Below are 21,313 nucleotides of genomic sequence, written 5' to 3'. Positions count from 1 at the left end.
GATCCATGGAAATGCTACTAATATTTGATGGTATCAATGCAATCAACCCGCATGACGTATCACGAGAAGCGCGAAAAGAGTATTGATAGTGAACAGTCTGTCTTTTGTCGAAACTTTGAACCGCCTTGAAGGAGGCGAAAACTACTCTACATACACCAGAAAGTTCCTAAACCATGATGCAGTTGGACGCTTGCGACCAAGCCTGCCCGAAATGCTTACGAGAATAAGAGCGCATAGGAGCGCGAAAGCACAATACCTCCCTATTCCTTAGCCGATGCCCCCCCGGTTGACGCCTTGTAACTCCCTGAAAGAAGCAGATCCTGGTTTTCCGATTCCCTGAAATTGGATATTCCCATGAAGCTATATGACCGTGTTGGACAATGCGTTGACCATGAAGTCTAGGCTGTGCGACCGTGGACAGTAGCCGAGACGGCTGAGTGACCAGAGCGAACGCTGGCCATGTCGCTCATCTCGGTGCCGTCGTGGTCGTTGCCTTCTTGCTGCAGGCGTGTCTTATTGGCTTGCTGCGCATGACCTGTGAGAAGGGTGATGGATCTGGGTTCCTTCTCCCAAGTAAAGACGGCGGCGACCACCATTATGGCGCAGGCGGCGATCATGAAGATAGTCTGGTCTCTGAAGGAGTCTGTGTAGACATGCTTGACGAGGTTTCTGAGGTGCGAGTTCCACGCGGAAGATTGGGTTGGAGAGTGGGCCAGAGTCTCGCGTTCAGACGGAGAAAGATGATCACGGAGAATTTCCACGCGCGCGTTGAACATAGCAGTGCAGATGGCGACACCAAGACAACCGCCGAGGGCGCGAGCTTGAGCGAGAATTCCTTGGGCGACGGCGTGTTCCTTAGTCGATTCCGCTTCGACGCCAGAGAGAATGGTCGTGGAGCCAAAGTTGAGGCCGACGCCCAGTCCGAAAACGAGCGTGAATCCGTACGCAGGAGCAAAGTCCGCCTGAGCGTCGACGACCATAAGCATAAGACTGATACCGAGGACTTGCGCAATCGACGCGACAGTCATGACGAGAGCCACCTTGTTCGATTTGGAGTTCACCGCTCCAGCAACGAACGATCCAACTGCGCAGGCTCCAAGCATAGGCAACAGGTACATGCCGGACTGGAGAGGGCTCTTCTGCGCAATCACCTGCATGCGTTCCGGGATAATGACGGTGAGGGCAACATAGGGGAGTCCTGTGAGGAAGGTAACGGCCAAGCCGCACATGAAGGGCCGGCGTCGAGCAAGATGTACCGGAAAGACAGGCTCTTGATGCGAGCACCGCAGATGGTCGATTAAGAGGCAGCGATTTCGGTAAAGGTAGTTCTCGAAGATGCCAAAGATACCCCAGCAAGCCCCAGAGCACACGAACATGACGATGACGGTCCAGTGGTCCCAACCGTAGTATGTGTATCCACCACGCTCGATAGCGACAACCAGAAAGGCCGAGCCAAAGAAGAGAGTGGTCATACCAACCACGTCAAGCTTCTTGAATGCCGTCCAAGAGTAAATCTTGAAGGCCTGTCGGTCTTTGGGGTAGGACAAGACGAGGCAGGCCACAGCGAACACACCGATGGGGATGTTGAGTCCAAAGATCCAGCGCCAAGTAATCTTGGAGACAATGACACCGCCCAAGATGGGGCCCATAAGGAAAGCCGCGGCGAGAGTGATTCCGATGATGCCGCCCATCAGAGCTGGGTTGTGGGCAGGACCTTGCTCAAGCAGACAGGTCTGGGCGAGGCTGTACAAGCCTGAGCCTCCGACGCCCTGAAAGGCGCGGCCGATGATCAGGAGCTTCATGCTTTTCGCGCCCGCACACAGAGCCGAGAAGATGACGAAGACGGCCCAACTGTAGAAGAGCATGGTTCGGCGACCGTAAATGTCACTGCACTTGGCAATTCCGACAGCGCAGCCCATGTAGGTGAGAAGGTAGGCCAGAAGGACAAAGGAAGCGTGCTGGTGGTCGCCAATCTCCTCAGAGATGGCAATGAGGGAAGTGGCAATGATGGACGTATCGAGAGTAGCGAGGAACAAGCCAACGAGAAGGCTATCTGGTCAGCTGGGTTCGCGAGAACGCTGCAATTCCCTTACCTGAAGACGATCAAGACTCTCTCAATCGTAGGCTGGCGAAGGCTGGCAGCGGGATACTCCGCGCCACGACGGGGAGCAAAATTCGCGACAGCGAAGCCAGCGGTATCGCCCAGAGACGGATTGGGGTAGGAGAGCTGGTCAGCCATCTCGCGACGAGAGGGAGACTGGGCGGCCATTGCTGCGATGATCTTGACAATGGTTGGCGGCGGTTTTTTTGTCGTCAGAGCGGAATAGAGTAAGGTTGACGATTGTCTTCTCCTCTCAGAGGCAGAAGATAGAAAGACGCCTTCGAATCTTACCGATGGCAATATTCGAAGCTTGATTTCAGCTTGTCTCGAAGAGATATGGCGATGAGGCAAAGGTTTTCTGAAAAGTAGAGGGGAAAGAGAGGGATTGTGTGGGTGTGATATGGGGAGAGAAGGCGTTTGAGTCAAGGAAATCTGGTTGAGGAAGGTTTCTGAGGATACCTGGCTGCTCTCGCCTCAATGGGTATAGGGGCTAGCTTGTTTTCCCATAGGGAAAGAGAACCAGTAACAAGACAGTGATCAGCCTTGTACCTGCCTGTCCTGAGAGCCTTTGTAGAGTTGGTTGAGGAAGGTAGACGTGGGCCTTGGCTGGTAATTGAACTGTTGGTTACCTCGACGATGCAACAACAAGGCAGGTGGTGTGAGGAGGAAAGGAACACTTTGAGGGTACGTGTGTGCGTGTGTATGTGTGAACACACATCCCTCTTTGGTGTGAGGACTTGAGCGGCAGCAAGGAACAAACGAGGTAAACAGCTGCCCATCCTCTCCAACTTGGACAGTGGCCGCAACACATAGTTATACTGACCGCAGCTCTTTACCCTCGTGTTGACAGTAGAAGAAGAGCACCAGATGCACCTATCCATGATGCCCGAGACAGTGGTTTTCCTAGAGGCTTGCTCATCCAGCCTAGGCCAGGGTGAAGATGAGATCTTCTCTGACAGTTCCACCTTGGGTAGGCGAAGACACGGACAATGACGGGTGCTGTGCAAGGTAGGACAAACAACTTGAAAGCGTCAAGACTGTGAAGCATAGTTGTGGCAGTTGTTCGCGTGCCCTGTGCCCTGGTCTCGCTCGGCTGTGGTGACGAAAACATCATGTTCCAAGACAAAGGCTTTCTTGCTTGAGAATGGAGGCCGAGGAAAAGCCAGGGGCAAGATGGTGACTGCGCATCCCATCAGAGGGGAGAAGGCAAGCCATTGGTAGGATGTGTCAGGCAAATGTCCCAATTGCTAGTCTCTCAGAAATAGAAGAGCTGCCACTAGGGTGACAGAAACAGGTCCCGTTGTTGTACAAACCCCAGGACTCTTCAGCATTCGAGGCCGTGGCATTTCGTAAATAAGCCACTCAAGTCCCCGACTGGGGTGGGGGAAATTTATATCAAGCAACACTGTTTGACTCTGAGCCGGTGCAACGGAATATCGACTGGCTGTCTCCGGTTGATGCCAGAATCCGACAGTACTACCTTGTGTACATTCAGCTCTGTATTTTCAGAGTAACAAGACGAAAAGAGAGAGGAAATCGCAGCAGGAAAACGAAGTGCCTACCGGATCTGTGTATCCCCGACCGACCTCCCGTCTGCACCACTAGCTCTGCACGCCCCATTTGGGACGTTGTGTTCCCAGATGCCTCGTGGTTGAGTCGCCATCGTCCTACCCACTTGGATAGGAACAGATGCGCAGAGGGCCACCAGCACCCGACTCTGCATTTTCAAATGTTGTGTTCAATCCATCGATTGAAAAACGCAATGGAAGAAAGGTCGCTCGTTTGAAAGCTTGAGAGCTGCGAAGTGAGGTCATGGGCCACGCTGCTTAGCCGAACAACTTTTGGTCCGGCCCGTGTACGACCTCGCCTGGCATTCCCTCAATGGTTGCTGCAGCGCTGGGCGACAACGTTTTCGGCAGCATATCCTTGTCAAAAACTGGGGGATCTGTAAAGAGAGGCATGTTGAAGCGCTTTGGCCTGCCAAGATGGTGTGTATCACAGATACTAGGGGTCGAGCTCCCCTCGTCTTGATTGATGAGGGTTGTACACCTGCTTGTGGAACATCAAGTCGGTCCCAAAATGGTTCGATTGGCCAGACTGGGCAAAATGGTCTCGTTGTGTCAATTTCACTGTCAACTCAGCTCCATTTTGAACTGTCGTACAGGCTTTGAGTGTTTCGTCAATCGAGATGGTGCGGCCTCTCAATGGACATTCCGCCACATGAGATCACATGAGATCCTATGAGATGGTTGGATGTGTGTAGGCATGATCAACTTCAAAAGGAAATGAAAGTAACAATGAGCAGCATGAATGGAGGCGCTCGAGCCATGAAACATCCCTGACTTCGTGTGTGAAGTCGGAGCGGAAAATATGTTCGGTCCGAGATGCCCTTGGCTGAGCCTCTGAGGTGTGGTATGAATGGGACTGAACCGGACTTCATCCGTGCCTATAGTGGAAACTTGGCAAGCCCATGATACGATAACTGTACCCGGTTGACATTCTTTTCATTAGGCATAGTCTCATACTTCATGTTCCATTTACAAGTCATCTCAGGCCAATCCCCAGGAGGCGATGTTTATCTATATTTCCCTGTCCTCGTGAACGATGTTTTTGGTCTCATTCTCTGCTTTGCTCGATGTTCCCTATTCAACGACGGTGGAAGCCTGGAGCCAACATATCTCAAATGGGTTCCTGCATATGAAAACACGCTACACTTACGACAATGTCGGTCTGACACATTGTAAATATCATCGCCCAGAGATCTGACTTCAACTTCTTCGAGAGGTCGATGAGAGGCCAGTCCGCTCGAGAGACTCTTGGAACGGAGAGCAACACGAAACTAACATCAAGTTGGCGCCAAGTCTCCGGAACATCGGACCTTCATATGTACGGCCGCGTCGGTGAGTACTGCACAATGTCCTTGGGCGAGCTACACTCCTGTCAATGCCACCAACCTTGTTCGACACGTCAACGTCCCCGCCCAACGAAATGATCAGAAATAACCGGTTAGCTGCTCCATCGTGGTTTGTCAAAGCTCCCCGGTCTTCTCATCGTCGGAAATCAGATCGCTCGGCCTCTTCTATCCAGTCTCATCCGCTTCTCTTTTTTGTACTCGCACCGAGACCGCGCGGCTGGCGATCCAGGCCCTCCTGAGGATTGGGCACCACCACGAGGAAACGGGTCAAATTGACTGTGTTATGCATTTTCTCTGCCCGGGTCATACCGTCAACCCTCCGTACAGCCCCTCAGAGCAGGGCACCATTGGCAATCAGTAGTCGTGGCAAAACGAGCACGAACATCGTGACAGGTTGGCACTGACTCGGGATCTATCTTCTAGCCAAATCTCTTCCACCGGCTGTCCTACAACCATTAACAACCACTGGAGCACACGCCAGCCTGATACTGTATCGATCCAGGGAAGGAATATGTGCTACTCCCGTCATCCCCCCTGCAATGGAGTCGGAGCATCGGTGCTCCTCAAAAGTTCTGTTTGCAACATGCGGTAAAGGGATGGCCCATGAGGGCCATACCAGCGTCCAGCGGAAGGATTCCAGGATCGGTGGTTGTTGTTCTCCTACGTACATAACTTTATGCCATGTTGGAGATGTTCTTACGGTCTCCTAGGGCTGATTGCATGCCAAAGTGGGCTGCGCCCCATCCCTGTTCTATTTCAAGCAACTAGCTCTATCCTCTTCCCGTCTTCATAGCTTCTCTTGATTTGGCCGTCGGTCTAATTGCAAGAAGCCGTTGATATCCGTGGGCTATGCTTCTGAAGAACCACAATCCAAAGAGGGCCGCATGAGGAGGAGCTGTACCGAATGAAGTTGCCCTTATGATTTTGATACGAAGAGCCAATATCTTCTTCTATGTAAGACGGTATTATGGCTACATTCAAAGGGATGGTTGAAGATTCCCTGAGAAACAAAGACCATTGATCACAGCGAGTGACGTTCATGCAATTACGTTGGAAGTCATATCATACAAAGAGCCATTCCTGCACCAAAGGATTGATGCTGACCGCCAGGTGAAGTTCTAAGCTTCATGCCGTATGCTCCCGCCCCCGCATATGAGTGGAATAAGTGGATGGACTTGGCAGTGCCTCTGGCACCAAAGGCAGCACGATTTCACCTTCAACTCATATTCACATTTGAATATCAAGGCCGGGACCCCCTTGGTCACCCGCCGTCAGCTGTCCGGTGGCAGAAAAGATTTTCAACTACCCAACTTCACCTTTATTCTTCAGAGATTTCTTTCCTTCCCTTTCCATCCTGTTTTCCAGCCGATTGATACCCTTTCCTTCTTCTGTACTCATCGACCCGGTCACGAAGGAGACAGGATCTTGTTGTCTGAGCTGCCCTCGTACAGTCAGATTCTTTTCGCCTTGCGTCTCCCCTCCTACCACCTCGTCTGTCGATACTTCCCATTGAAGACAACACCCTGGTTGCGAAATCCGTTGAGGCGGGCAAGATGGAAGACATTGCCGTCGTCGGCATGGCATGCCGCTTCCCAGGCAATGCGACATCTCCGGAGAAGCTTTGGGAGATGTTGATTGCGAAGGAGTCGGCCTGGTCAGAATTCCCCAAGGATCGTCTCAACATCGATGGCTACTATCATCCAAGTGGTGATCGTCAGGGCAGCGTGGGTTTTCATCTCACCTCGTCCAAATTATTTTGTCATATCTTCAGACTGACCTGATTCACCTAGATTTCGTTCCGAGGAGCGCATTTCATCAAGGATGATGTCGCAGCGTTTGATGCGTCGGTGAGTCCCCATCAGAGACCTCCGGATGTGGAATGCCACTTTTTCTGACACTCTATAGTTTTTCTCCATCATGGCAGAGGACGCCAAGGCCATTGATCCTCAACAGCGATTCCTACTAGAGGTTTCCTACGAAGCGCTTGAGAATGGTGCGTTGGCCCTTAATCTTTCGAATAATTCCGTGCTAACCTGATATAGCTGGTCTTCGCATGGAAGACCTGAAAGGCAGTCCGACTGCTGTCTACGTGGGCTCGTTTGTAAAAGGTTCGTTATTACCTCGCTTCTCTCTCACCTTGCCTTACTGATTGACCTAGATTATGAACAAATCTGCCTCAGAGATATGGACTGGCAGCCCCAGTATGCCGCTACGGGCACTGGAAATGCCATCATGTCAAACCGCGTGTCCTACACGTACGACTTCAAGGGGCCTAGTATGACCATCGATACTGGCTGTAGTGGAAGTCTTGTTGCAGTTCACCTCGCCGCCCAAGCTCTCCGAGCTGGCGACTGTTCAATGGTACGAATCCTCCATTACCGTCATCTTGGAATTCGCAGGCTAACTTCTCAAGGCCCTCGCTGCCGGTGCTGGTCTTATCTTCACACCCAACACAATGATGCCCATGACTGCACTCAACTTTCTCAGCCCAGATGGAAAATGTTTCGCCTTCGACTCTCGTGCCAATGGTTACGGTCGCGGGGAAGGTATTGGATTCGTTGTCTTGAAGAAGCTCTCGGATGCTGTCCGAGACAATGATACCATTCGAGCTGTCATCCGTGGCACTCACGTAAACCAAGACGGCCTGACCACAGGTGAGTATTCCACGTTGCGAGGAGACTGGGGGACAAAATTCTGACGGTTTTACAAGGCATCACTCTTCCGAGCAAGGAGGCCCAGGTGGCCAACATCCGATCCCTCTACTCCAAGCACGACCTGGACATGAACCAGACGGCTTTTGTCGAGTGTCACGGGACTGGAACCCAGGCTGGCGACTTTCGGGAGCTTAAGGCCATCTCTGAGACTCTGAGTGACGGAAGGTCGATCGAGAATCCAGTGTTTGTAGGCTCTGTGAAGACAAACATTGGTCATCTGGAGGGAGCCGCCGGGGTTGCTGGCCTGATTAAAGGCGTTCTCACTGCCGAAAAGGGCCAGATACCCCCAAACATCAACTTCGAGCAAGGGAACCCTAACATCGATTTTGAGAACTGGAAAGTGAAGGTAAGACTTATCCACTCGTACATTGTGCTTCTAATGTATGCTAATGATTATCGCAGGTTCCCACGGATCTGGTCAAGTGGCCTATCCAAGGTGGTCGAAGAATCAGCGTCAATTGCTTTGGCTTTGGTGGAACCAACGCCCATGCCGTCCTCGATGAGCCAGCCGCGTATTTTGCCTCGCGCGGCATCTCCGCCAACCACAATTCTGTGGTCGACGACAGCCAGTCAAACGAAGACAACGGAAAAAATGCGAACCAGGGAGTCTTCTCAACTTCTCAGCTCTTTGTCTTCTCTTCGAACGAGCGTAAGGGCGTATCTCGCTTAATAGACACGCATCTTGACCACATTGAGAAGCTCGCAAATGCTAATCAAAGAGACGCCGATAACTATGCATACACCCTGGCATGTCGCCGCTCGGTGATGGAGTGGAAAGGGTTTGCTGTGGCCAGTTCTTTCGCTAATCTCATCGCGAAGTTGATGGTCAGAGACGAGTGCAGCTTTCTTCGATCTAGCCGTGATTCCAAGCTCAAGATCGGCTTCGTCTTCTGTGGCCAGGGTTCGCAATGGGCTCAGATGGGACGCGAGCTCATGTGCTTTGAAGTTTTCCTACGAAGTCTTGACGCGGCGACTCAGTACCTCAAGACGATAGATAACGACTTCGACCTCACGGAAGAGATCATGCGACCCAAGCCGGAGTCGCGCATTCAAGAGCCGCAGATTTCGCAGCCGGCAACAACAGCAATTCAGGTGGCGCTGGTAGACCTGCTGCGGTCGTGCAATATCACACCCAGTAGCGTCGTTGGCCACTCATCAGGAGAAATCGCAGCTGCGTACGCGTGCGATGCCATGACCTGCGAAGCGGCTTGGGCATTGGCATACCACCGTGGCCAGAGCGCTGCACTTCTCAAGACTTATGCACCGTTTCTTCAGGGCGCCATGTGTGCCGTCAAGTTGACTCGCTATGAAGCCCAAGCTTACCTCCGGAGTCGGCAGAATCCTGGCGATTTGGAGATTGCTTGTATCAACAGTCCAAACTCGATCACAATCTCTGGCGAGCTGGAGGATATTCTACACATGCGAGATGAACTCAAGTCGCGCCGGGTTATTTGCAAGGTGCTCGACGTGGACATCGCCTACCACTCGAGGCAGATGAACATGGTTCAAGAGGACTATCTGGAGCGCATCAAGTCTATCCGACCCAAAGACACCACTAGCAACATCCCTTTCTTTTCTTCCGTACGAGGCATGACGTATCCGCATGCTCTTCTCGGGAAACTCTATTGGGCCGAGAACCTGGTTAAGCCGGTGCAATTCGTTTCCGCGGTCAAGACAATGATGGACTCTCAGAACAGTCCGGATCTCTTGATCGAGCTGAGTCCCCACGCGACGCTGGCATCGGCACTCTCCGAGATCATGGCCGAGCTCAGCCCTAGCAGCCAGCCGACGTATTTGTCGCTCATGCAGCGCGAGAAGGATTCCGCAACCACAATGCTCCAGGCGATTGGAGAGCTTTGGGCTCGCGGATACCCCGTTGACATGCTTCAGGTCATCTCTAAGTAAGCAACTTTCTTCTTTGTACTTTGTCTACCTTACTCACGATTGCTTACCAGGTGCTCTGGTAATCCTACGTTCAAGACGCTTGTCGATCTACCATCCTATCCCTGGAACCATTCCAAGACCTTCTGGCACGAGTCACACACTTGTACCGAGCATCGCTTCCGGAACTTTGGCCGCCAAGATCTCATCGGATCTCCTTCTCCAGATGCCACCACCTTCGAGCCGCGCTGGAGAGGTTTCTTCCGCATCTCTGAGAACCCTTGGATCCAGGATCATCGAGTCCAGAAGACAATCGTGTACCCGGCGGCAGGCATGGTCACCATGGCTCTCGAAGCCGCAAGCCAACTTTCTCATAGCATGACGGATGTTTTGGGATTTCACTTGACTGGTCTGAATATCGAGAGAGCTATGATCATTCCTTCTACAGCTTACGGTCTCGAGTACTCGCTCAATCTGAAGCAGTGCTCTGCCAACCTTGAGTCTGAACCGATGTGGGAGTTTTCCATCTACTCAAAGCAAGAAAATGGCCCATGGATTCGACATGCGGACGGATGCATCAAGATTCGACAAAAGGCTGGGGGTATTCCGTCATCCACTACCGGGAACGAGGCCATATTCAAGAAGATCCAAGGTCAATGCACCATAACCATGCCTCCGCGACAGCTATACGAGATCCTGGATATCGTCGGTCTCAACTACGGGCCTTGTTTTCAAAACGTGACGTCCATATCAACTCATCAGAACTCATGTATCAGCAAAATTCGCATTCCCGATACGAAGTCAAAGATGCCGGCAAACTTTGAGTATCCTCACATTATTCATCCCGCCACGTTGGATGCTATGTTCCAGACTCTCTTCGCCATCGATAGCAAGCCGATGGTTCCTTCGTCTGTTGAAAGCATCTTCGTCTCTGCAAACACGCCTCATGGCACCGGCTTCGAGTTCACCGGTTTTGCTACGGCCGAGAGACACGGTCTCCGCGACGCCACTGGCTCAATTGTGATGGTGGCTGATGTCAGTGACTGGGAGACACCGTCTATCATTGTTGACGGCTTGCACTTCACTGCCTTGTCGGCACCTTCAATCGAAGATGGTGGCTTCATTCCTAATCATCGCAACCTCTGTTCTAGTATCGTATGGAAAGAGGACTACACCACGACGATGTACGCAGACTTCACCCACATGCTAGAGCTGATGGCGCACAAGTACCCATCTCTGTCTGTTCTTCATTGTGGTGGAGATGAGCAGATGGCTAGACATGTTCTGGAGACGCTCTTGGAAGGCGACAGGCTTCTTTTGTCCCGCCTCACCATCACCGATGTCGCTACGCTGTCTACTACACAGAAGATCTTTGAAGGATCACCGGCTGTTAAAGTCTTGGAGCACCGCGATTGGGAAGCTGTCAAGAGACACTCTGCTCGCTATAACCTTATTATCGCAGCCAGGAACTCAAGCATCGATATGATCGAAGCAAGTCAGCTCCTGCTCCACGATGGACTTCTGCTCAATGAGGTCTCGCCTCCAATGACCCCGACCACCACGGACTCCATGTCCGGATTCCAGCAGCTTTCAGATGAGCTTGCCTCGCTCCAGGTCTCTTTCGAGCCCGACTCGGACGATGTCATTCGCTGCGACATGCTAGACCAGCATTTCGAGGTTCATCTCTTTGCCGACGCGTTGGACCCCGTTTCATCGCCCGAAGTCGTCCTTGTCTTGCCCGACACAGCCGACGCGGCTCTCAATGGCTTTGTCTTGTCTTTCAATAACCTATTGTGCGACAAAGGGTTCAAAGTGAGCGCTGGCCCCTTACATGAAGTCGACTCAGCTGGGAAGATCTGCATCGCGCTTCTCGAAGTGTGCGAGTCTTTTGTATATAACTGGACAACCGAGCAATTCAGTGGCTTCCGCAATATTCAAAACACAGCCAAGAGCCTCCTGTGGATCACCCGTGGCGCCAACAGATGTTCTACCATTCCCCAGAACGCTCCTGTCATTGCGCTTGCACGCACGATCTTGTCCGAGGATCCGCAAAAGACGATTGTCACTCTCGACTTGGCCGAGGCTACTCAGCTTACTTCGTCTACCCTCCCGAAGACTGTGTGGTCTGTCCTTGCTTCAATGTTGGCTGGATCAGCGGAGGCTGAGTTCGCGGAAGAAGGAGGCGATCTGTACATCCCCAGATTGATGCCCCAGGAAGAGCTCAACAGAATGATCGAAAACGACTCTCATATCGAGGTTGTCCAGAAGCCCATCTTTGACCATTCAACAATCAGGGAGAGTTACAATATGACGTTTTCTGAGCCAGCAATTTCGAATGATAACTTCCACTTCGTCAAGACCTCGTATCCTACAAAGCTCGGCCCTCAGGAAGTCGAAATCCAGACCCTCAGCGCGGCCTTGCATCTCTCTGATCTCCACACCGCCATGGGCCGGACTGATGATAACATCCTGGGCATCGATATTTTGGGAATCGTCAGCAAAGTCGGTCGCGATGTGAGGGACATTTGCTGCGGAGAACAGGTCGTAGCACTTGTTCCCGGCGCTTTCAAGACGGTTCACCGAGTCCACCAGGGCTTCGTCAAGCCCGCGCCGCCACCGTTCGAATGTTGCCAGTACACTCCAAGTACTCTCATCGCTGCGTTTTATGCAATTTTAGGCGTCGGTAAACTTTCAAAAAAGAAGACGTTGCTGGTCCACGCTGCGGCAAGTTCTTACGGTCAAGCTGCAATTCGCATTGCCACCCTGATCGGTGCCGAGGTTTTTGCGACGGTCCTGGGAAGCGACTCTGATGCCCAGCGTGAAACTCTCATCAAAGCTCACTCCATTCCAGATGACCACATTTTCGACGCTAATGGAGAGTCTTTCGTTGCCGATGTTCTCCGATTCGGAAAGGTTAACATTGTCTACAACCCCACCCAGGAGCACACTGCCATCAATTTCAAATGTGTCAAGTCGTGTAAGTCTTCAAGTATTCTTACCTGGTGCGAAGCTAACATTACATAGCCGGCTGCATTTTCCAGCTCTCCGACAAAACGGGCAAGGCTGTCAGAGGTCCTGTTGCTACTTCCACGATGTTCATGCGTTTCGACGTTGCCACCATGATGAAGGATGACCCTGACCTCATCAAGGAGTTCTTCACCATGGTAGATCGCTTTGCATTTGACTACTTGCGCAAGAGCTCGAGCCTCCAGTGCCACCCGGTCCACCGATTCCCCATGTCCAACCTTGAAGGAGCTTTCAAGCAGATTGACAAAGGACCTTACCACGGTCTTGTCACCATGACGGCCGACCGCGATACCCTCGTCCCTGTGGCCACAGAGACGCAAATCAAGCCGCTTGACGATGTCATCGACCCGAAAGGCACATATGTTCTCGCTGGTGGTCTGGGAGGCTTAGGAAGGAGCATAGCGAACCTGCTTGCCGACAAAGGTGCGAAGAAGCTGGTGTTCTTATCAAGATCTGGCGGCAATCAGGATGCCCAGGATTTCCTTCATCGTCTCAGCAAGTCAGGCGTCCAAGCAACAGCAATTGCGGTAGACATCACAAATCTTCAGGCACTCAAGGCACTCGCCCCGACTCTTGGCAAGATCTCTGGCGTTGTTCAGTGCGCTGCGGTCATTCAGGTCAGGATCCTCACCCCTTTGGCTCGTATTTTACCATAGACTAACACACAGCAGGATGCTCTATTCGAGAAGATGAGCTTTGAAGACTGGCACACCGCCTTCGCTCCCAAGGCAATCGGTGCCATCAACCTTGCAGACGTCTTCGGCCGAAACCCTCAGCCCAGCCCCTCGACCCCGGCTGCCGCCCCTTGGTTCCTCTTCCTCTCGAGTGCCTCGGGAATCATCGGCAACCGGGGCCAAGCAAACTACGCGGCGGCCAACGCCGTTCAAGACGCCCTCGCTCAGGCTCTCCCTCGCGCCGTCTCCCTGGCCCTCGGTCCGGTCCTCCAGGCCGGGATGCTGGTGGAGGATGAGGAGACCCTGGGGAAGCTCCGCGGTGCTGGGTTCTACGGAATCCGGCACCAAGACTTCCTGACGATGGTGGAACGGGCCATCACGGGGGAGGTCACCCCCGGCGTCCAGACGAGGCCGCAAATCGTCTCGGGCGTCGGCACCGGTGGCCTCATTCGCCAGAACGACCCCGGCGACCCCTTTTGGTCGCGCACGGCGCTCTATTCGTATTTGAATATGGTTGACGTGCCGATCTACTCTCCGGAGGGGGATCGTGATGATGGCGGCGTCTCCAGCGGCGAAGCGGACGTCAAGAAGATGCTCGCCGTCTGCTCCGGGGCGGAGGAGGCTGCGGTCATCATCTGCACCGGCCTGGTGCAGTTGATGGCCAAGGCCATGTCCCTTCTCCCGGAGGAGATTGATCCGGAGCGGGCGCCCAGCGCGTACGGCGTCGACTCCCTTGTTGCTGTAGGCGTTCGGAACTAGATTTTCCGCAACGCCGGGGGAGTCGATGTCTCCGTTTTCGAGATCCTCGGGGAGACGTCCGTTCGGGGCCTAGCTGGTGTCGTTGCCAGCAAGGGCAAGTGGTGAAGGGGAAGGAGGGGGCCAAGTTCCCTAAGAAGACTGGGGTGTTTGTGTGTGTGTGGCTGTCCGTACGAGACGAAAAGGAGCAGAGTGAGGTGGTCCAATCCAGTCGTACAATGGGGGCGTGGTTGTCCGTGTGTGAATGAGAGGATACAAATGGGCGGGATGCTGTGTTTTGTAGGAGGGACCAGATAGATCAACGCTTTAGAGGTTTCTGGGGCGGCTTCTCGTTTCTAATCAACAATTGACTGTTCTGTAATTATGCAAATGATCAGGCGGAAAGTAACCGTGTCCCTAGTTTTCAAAGGTATCACAGTAAGAAGAAACTCCCAAGTGCTTGTAGTAAAGAGTAGTCCTATCCCAGCTGCTGAAAATGAGCCAAACGTACCCTGGTTTCGATGAGCGAGCGAGACACGAGACGCCGATGAGTGAGTATCTCGAGTAAATTTCTTCTCCTATCTTCATTGAGTTTGAAAATCAAGTTGTGAGGTGTAGGCAGTAAGATAGCTATGGTATGTTGTAAGGTGGCAAGAACAATCTAAGCTACAGCTTTATGACAATACTCAGCACACGGGCGGCAGTTTACATTCAATATTATGACCGCCTGATTGAGGAGAGGCGGTAAAGAGTCCTTGCATGAAAGCAAATGAATTCTTGCTGCGTCTTTCGAAACATAGTCATATATCCAATGGTAAATTTAAGGCTTGCTAACTTAGTGCGCATGCCGAAAATCTGGCTGGGCAAAGTTGCAAGGCAGGATTTGGGCTAGACATATGCCTTGGCCTCTAGACTATAAGGCATCTTGGGTAGGCATGCAGGCTAATAGCACGAGATTCGTGAAGCAAATTACACGATGAAAGATTCGATGAATACAATGCGACGGTGTGGTAAAACAACGGGGAGCAAACCAAAGGCCTGTGCCTTATGCAAGCCTAATGAGTCAACAAATAAGTGCAACGAGCAGATGGGAGGCGGTTGCAGCCTGGGGCTGACTGCAGGTATCCGTGTCACCGAGACATGTTTGAGTGAGGTCAAGAGTCGAAGAGCTTGAGTAGTGGCATTGGCTATAATTCGGGAGCCTCAGTGACTACTTGGACCACGTGTAAAGTTATCTTAATGGGAGGGGGAACATTCCTCAAAGAAGGCTACCGTACCTAGTCCTCGAGTGTTAGCCTAAAGAGCCTCAACGTCAGGTCTCATCTTTTGTGAAGTACTCCAGACACATGTGGTCAACTGCTGGGCACACTGATAAGCTGCCTTGTTTAGACCGGTGAATCCAGACATTGTACTTAGACCAATACACCAGAGGGCGATGCAATAGGTAAACACACACCGAAATACTGGAATGGGGCTCTCGAGGCAGTCATGGTAGGATTGGTGGAAGGGAAAAGTGCAACAATTGCATACCTGAGTATGCATGCGTGGGCCAGAAATTTGGACCCTTGAAAACACTTGACATCGTACTTTCCCCAAGAGGCAAACGCATCCATTTATTTGGGGGGGGGGGGGAGTCGGTACGTACCTGCCCTGTTGGTTCCTCAAAGTACACTGTTAATTCAGTCAACAACTGCCACAGTGCCTCGATGTCCATTCCGCGCTCCAATTAACGCGTCGCGCTATTCCAAGTGACGGACATGACATCAAATACTTTGGAGGAAGCTGCGATAAGATAAGGAAATCACCACTGCAAGCAGGACCGAGAGTCTACCTTGCCTCTGCCTAAAGGTACCATCTCGTTGCGCCTGGATGATGAATATTGCCGACCTCATGCTTTACCCTCATCGCTCTCGCTCAGCAGATCAACCAGTGATCAATCAGTGGCCAAACAAAGATTGGGAAGGCAGCGACGCCTTTAGTCCTTGCTCACAGCCCTTGGAGCCGAACAATTATCGCTCTTTCAGTCTCTACGGCAACGATCTTTCCATTTCCATCACAACTCACTTCACTCTGCAGACAGACACCAATTTCTTCTAGACGACAGCACACGGTACTTTTACCACTTCGGCTCCCGACCCATCTCCGACAGCCTGCTGCAGCACAACATAAATCTCTCCAGTGCCCAGCAGATGTTGCAGCACCGCGCCACACACCTTTTGACCTCGTCGCCTGCAGCTCGCCTCATTTGAGCGAGGAAAGGGAAACTTCGCCCCGCCACCGCCGTCTTGCCCAGCATCCCACCGACCGACCGACACTCACACTGCGTTTGCGTAGCCAACAAATATGGACGACGACCCGGCTGCCACCCAGGCCCGGGACAAGGAGGCACTTAGGAACCTCGCCAACGAACTCCTGGACCTCGAGGGTGAACGAGACTTTCGACAAGCCATCGCCGAATCTCTCGCCGACGGGAACCCGCGAGACTACGAGAAGGCTCTCCGAGAATACGAATCGGCTGCGAAAACGATTGATAGCAAGACACTCGAGAAGCAGCGACTGGAACAGCGGATTCGGGCGGCCAAGAACTCTGCGCGCCAGTCAACGAGAGACGCTACATTCGGAGAAGACGCAAACATGAGAGCGGCTAGGGACCGCTGGGGAGTTGGTACGTGGATATTTTTATTTTGCCGTTACTGCGAAGCCTATCCAAACTGCCCAAGTTTTTCACTTGCGACTTATCCCGATTTCGGCCCCAACTTCTTCAAGTGAAGAAGTCAGCCATAGTACAAAAGCGATCAGCATGCCAGGGTTGGAAGGCCGACCGGAAGTCTGGCCTGTCTATCCATCATTTCGTGGTCATGACAAGCGTGTTGGCCGATGGGAATGACAGCCTCAGGCTTGCTAAGGTAGTTTGAAAAACCTTGTGTTTTTCAAGCTACTCGATCGAATTGCGAAGAAGTAACGAAAACGTGGAGCTCTCATATCTATGACTGTCCGAGATCTGGGGGCATAAGGCAGGCAGTGTTCTCAGCGCCGCTCCTGCCTTCCCGAAAACCCCCAGTCTTGCCTTACTCCTGCCTAGTCGACGCCTTCCTCTTCCTCCTACGCCTTCCGCAGGCTCACATCATAAATAACCTGGGCCTTTCATATTTCACCCATTCCTCACCCAACTCTCTACACTGGCCTGAGCTCCATCAAGACCCCCCGCCTTCAGAATACCTGTCTATTATTGATCTTGTCATTACCGTCTGGCCCATCCCAGACAACCCCTCACACCTATCCACGATCGAACATGATTTCGATCTAGCCGTATTTCAGCCTACCTGATTTATCAGTACCTTGGTCACGTGGAACACTGATAAAAACCTCTGTGAAACTGACACTCTTCCAGCCAACGTCCCCTACAGACCATCTCCCGGGTCCCAAAACGCCTCTCAGGAACCTTCGAAAAACGCATACGCCATGCCTAACTCGGGTTCCGCTCTTGCCGGCTCGGCTTCCTGGAACCCTTTTGAACCGCCTGTGCCCAATCTAGGTAGTTCGACAAGTCATATCAGTCCGTTCAACAAGAAGAGAGCATTCGGTTCCGGATATGAGTCTCTTGGCCAGGCCAACTCAGGCCGGAACAAGTCTCAGCGCATAGATGATTCGTCTCAAGTCATCGACCTTACTGGGTAAGTACAAAATATGTTCCACTGCTGGGTTGAGCTTAGGTCTGGGCGGCAAATGACTCTTCGTTTTCTGATGCAAGGACTAACAAATTTGGTAGGGACGATGATGATGTACACACATCGTTCATGTCGCGCTCAAAGCAAGCGGAGGCACAGGAACGAGGTCGTAGAATGGCCTCAATGGTACGCACTCCTCGCAGTTTCTCTCAGGCCAATTCATACGACGCCAGGCCTCCTTATCCTCCTCCTGTGGTCCGCCATCCCCCAGGCGCATATGGCACTGGATATGCCAACGGGCTCAATCCCAGCATTGGCATTCCCCAGGGATATGCCAGCGCGAGCTCTTCTTCGAGTATGGCTTCAACCCCTGGCGGAGATTTTATGCCCCGGATGCCGGGTTCTTACATCGACGAGGACGACATGAACCTTGGCTTCACGCCGGCTAGCCAGATGATGAACCGTCAGCTAGCTAGTCGGAATGGATATCCTTTCGGCAACAGATCTTCTCTCAGCACCTCTGATGTGATCAATAGAGCTAACAACTACAACTTCATGGACCTTACCGACGGCTCCGGAAACCCGCTGGATGCTCGCGTTGTCTCCTTGATGGAGGACATTAACAATGACCCTCGCAGATCCAAAGAGGAAGTGGAGGCACTTCTGCGGAATGTGCACGCCGGCATGGACATCCCCGAAGAAGATCGGGAGGGAACTCCTGAAGCCATGAGATACCCTCTTTATGCGCACCAGAGAGTTGCGTTGACATGGATGAAGCGCCAAGAGAAGGGCACTAACAAGGGAGGTATTTTGGCCGATGACATGGGCCTGGGAAAGACGATTTCTGTTCTGTCCCTCATGGTGTCACAAAAGTCGACCAAACCAACATGCAAGGTAGGATTGCTCCCATTCAATTTCATACGGTGCTAACACTCCCTGACAGACCACTTTGATTGTGGCCCCGTTATCCCTGATTCGACAGTGGGAAGATGAGATCAAGAAGAAGCTCAAGAGTGGCCCGCCTCATGCCTTGACGGTATACATCCATCACAGCACTCAAAAGACGAAAGCCCAAGAGTTGATGAAGTACGATGTCGTCCTGACCACCTATGGGACCCTCGTCTCGGACAGGAAGAAGTATGCTGCTTGGCTCAAGGACTTGGATGGACGTCCTGCGTTGACCAAGACCGACCCCAACTTGGCAAGCTCTGTCTCCCTGTTCCATCCAGACTACTCGAAGTTTTATCGCATCGTTCTGGACGAAAGCCAACAGATCAAGAATCACAAGGCGCAGGCGGCTGGGGCCGCTTCCCACCTGCAAAGCGAGCATCGTTGGTGCCTATCCGGTACACCGATGATGAACGGCGTTGACGAGCTCTATTCTCTCTACAGATTCCTGAGAATCAAGCCATACAGCGACTGGTCTAAGTTCCGCGGCGCCTTTGGAGTGCTCTTCGGGAAGAAAGGTGACCCTCAGGCCCAAGCGATGAGAAACTTGCAAGTTCTCCTCAAGGCGACTCTCTTACGCCGGACCAAGACCTCGCAAATTGATGGAAAGCCCATTTTGCAACTTCCGGAGAAAACCGAGGAGGTGGTTTACGCAGAGTTGGACGAGGACGAGCGCAAGTTCTACACTGATCTAGAGACCAAGTCGCAGGTGCAGATCAACAAGTACCTGCGAAAGGGTACTCTCGGCAAGCACTATTCTCATGTATTGGTGTTACTTCTCCGCCTTCGTCAGACTTGCTGTCACCCACATTTACTTCTTGAAGCAGACGATGCAGTGCCTGAAGTCGATGACGATATGCTCAGTCGCGTCAGAACTTTATCTAGAGCGGTTGTTCAACGCCTCACTGAGAAGTCTCGCGCTCTCGAGAGTGCTGACGCCATCAATGAGGGCTTTGAGTGCCCAATTTGCTACGACATGATGCCCGACCCGACTATTCCACTACCCTGCGGGCACGAACTCTGTGCGGGATGTCTCAAGCAGCACGTTGACAACGCTAGGCGTGAGAACATTAGAAATGGCGAAGACGAAGGCCAGGTCAAGTGCGCTGTCTGCAGAGGCACGTTAGACCCGACGAACATCATCACCTTTTCAGCTTTCAAGAAGGTCTACATGCCTGATGAAGCTGCTAGCGGAAGCTCTGAGGATGAAGAGTCTGAAGGCTCCGTTTGGAGTAGCGATGATGATGAGGAAGAAGAAGAGGAGCAAGACGATGCCGATGCAGATGACGCCGACAAGAACGGCGATCTCAAAGGCTTCGTCGTTCCTGATGCTTACGCTAACATTAGTGATGATGAGGACGAGCTGTCAGGGTCTCTAGCGCCAAAGCCCAAGGCGACCGAGCCCAAGAAGAGGAAGTCAAAGGGCAAAATGAAGGCTGCAAAGTCTTCAAGTAAGGAGTCGAAGAAGAGACTGAAGAAGATTAAGGGCAGCCAGTTGGCAACGCTTCGAAAGAATGCCAAGAAGAATGCTGGTGCCTGGCAGGACTACACAAAGTACCTGAGTCACCATTGGCTTGCTTCATCCAAGACAAGAGCTTGTGTGGAACTTCTCAAGAAGATTCAGGAGACAGGCGAGAAGACAATCATTTTCTCCCAGTGGACTATGCTGCTGGATCTTTTGCAGGTCGCGATCAGAAAGCAAGGTCTAAACATCAAGCATTGCCGCTACACAGGAGAGATGTCGATGGCGCAGCGTGATGACACTGCTTTCACTTTCTCGAACGACCCGAGCATGAAGGTCATGATGGTGTCGCTGCGCGCCGGAAACGCTGGTCTCAACCTCGTCGCGGCTTCGCAGGTCATCATTATGGATCCTTTCTGGAATCCGTACATTGAGATGCAAGCCGTTGATAGAGCTCACCGCATTGGCCAGCAGAAGCCTGTGAAGGTGCACCGAATTCTGACTCAACAAACGGTTGAAGATCGTATCGTCCAGCTTCAGGAGAAGAAAAGGGCGACGGTGGATGCAGCTTTGGACGAGCGTGAGGGTGCGAAGTTGGCTGGCCTCAGCATGACTGAACTGCGTTTTCTTTTCAATCTTTGAGAGAGGATTGACCGATCTACATTCGATTTCACAATCCAGTTCCCAGTCTCGTTTGTGGAGGTTCACAACACAATCTCTGACTATCTGGATCGGAAGTCAATTTCTTCTGTGACTTTTTTGCACCAGATCTCGTTCTTTCTACGAGGCGGAGGAGGCATTTTTCTAATCAATGGTCTTGGGGGAGGTATTACGAATCGTTTACGACTGGCATTTTATTGCATCCGCATCACTACGGTGAACAGGAAACAAGGCAAGGGGGAAAGTATACCCATGACGAAGACATGGGCACAGAAGATAGGCTTCACAGCCAACACCACGGAAATGTGACTAGGATGGGAAAGGGGGGGGGGGGGGGAGATATTTCCTCCGGTCACCTCATCTTCTTTTTCTTTTCTTTTGTTGTCACAAATCCCATGAGGCGTCTAGGGTACAGGTACAGGGCCAGGGCTAGGCTCAGGACGATACAGCTGCCTTTCGGTATGCGAAGTTCGTTCACGGAAACAGGAAGGATCGCTAGATCGACAGAGATCACCAATACTATTGCTCA

The 21,313-nt window shown here is 52.2% G+C and overlaps 5 protein-coding genes across 5 annotated transcripts; 3 read left to right on the top strand and 2 right to left on the bottom strand.

Moving 5' to 3' along the window:
• Positions 1 to 398: 398 nt before the first annotated feature.
• Positions 399 to 2,269, bottom strand: CTAM01_06868 (major facilitator superfamily transporter; the record flags this gene model as incomplete). The annotated part of the gene is made up of 2 exons (XM_060522894.1): positions 399 to 2,049; positions 2,094 to 2,269. 2 exons carry the CDS (start codon positions 2,267 to 2,269, stop codon positions 399 to 401), a joined length of 1,827 nt encoding a protein of 608 aa, XP_060382396.1.
• A 254-nt stretch (positions 2,270 to 2,523) lies between these two features.
• CTAM01_06867 (uncharacterized protein) lies at positions 2,524 to 2,880 on the bottom strand (the record flags this gene model as incomplete). The annotated part of the gene is made up of 1 exon (XM_060522893.1): positions 2,524 to 2,880. One exon carries the CDS (start codon positions 2,878 to 2,880, stop codon positions 2,524 to 2,526), a length of 357 nt encoding a protein of 118 aa, XP_060382395.1.
• Positions 2,881 to 6,568: 3,688 nt separating this feature from the next.
• On the top strand, positions 6,569 to 14,070 carry CTAM01_06866 (beta-ketoacyl synthase domain-containing protein; the record flags this gene model as incomplete). The annotated part of the gene is made up of 11 exons (XM_060522892.1): positions 6,569 to 6,739; positions 6,806 to 6,862; positions 6,921 to 7,008; positions 7,058 to 7,123; positions 7,174 to 7,376; positions 7,429 to 7,669; positions 7,726 to 8,075; positions 8,132 to 9,630; positions 9,685 to 12,587; positions 12,635 to 13,254; positions 13,309 to 14,070. 11 exons carry the CDS (start codon positions 6,569 to 6,571, stop codon positions 14,068 to 14,070), a joined length of 6,960 nt encoding a protein of 2,319 aa, XP_060382394.1.
• Positions 14,071 to 16,389: 2,319 nt separating this feature from the next.
• On the top strand, positions 16,390 to 16,815 carry CTAM01_06865 (uncharacterized protein; the record flags this gene model as incomplete). The annotated part of the gene is made up of 1 exon (XM_060522891.1): positions 16,390 to 16,815. The coding sequence occupies one exon, from the start codon at positions 16,390 to 16,392 to the stop codon at positions 16,813 to 16,815; it is 426 nt and encodes a 141-aa protein (XP_060382393.1).
• Positions 16,816 to 17,382: 567 nt separating this feature from the next.
• CTAM01_06864 (SNF2 family domain-containing protein) lies at positions 17,383 to 20,766 on the top strand (the record flags this gene model as incomplete). Its single annotated transcript, XM_060522890.1, has 3 exons — positions 17,383 to 17,720; positions 17,816 to 18,608; positions 18,658 to 20,766. Coding segments are annotated over 3 exons (3,240 nt in total), but the record flags the coding sequence as incomplete, so codon positions are not given.
• Between the last annotated feature and the right edge of the window lie 547 nt (positions 20,767 to 21,313).

This window comes from Colletotrichum tamarilloi (assembly GCF_030869305.1).
Source record: "Colletotrichum tamarilloi strain Tom-12 chromosome Unknown Scaffold_20.1, whole genome shotgun sequence".
NCBI lineage: Eukaryota > Fungi > Ascomycota > Sordariomycetes > Glomerellales > Glomerellaceae > Colletotrichum > Colletotrichum tamarilloi.
This window is presented reverse-complemented; position numbering and strand designations above follow the sequence as displayed.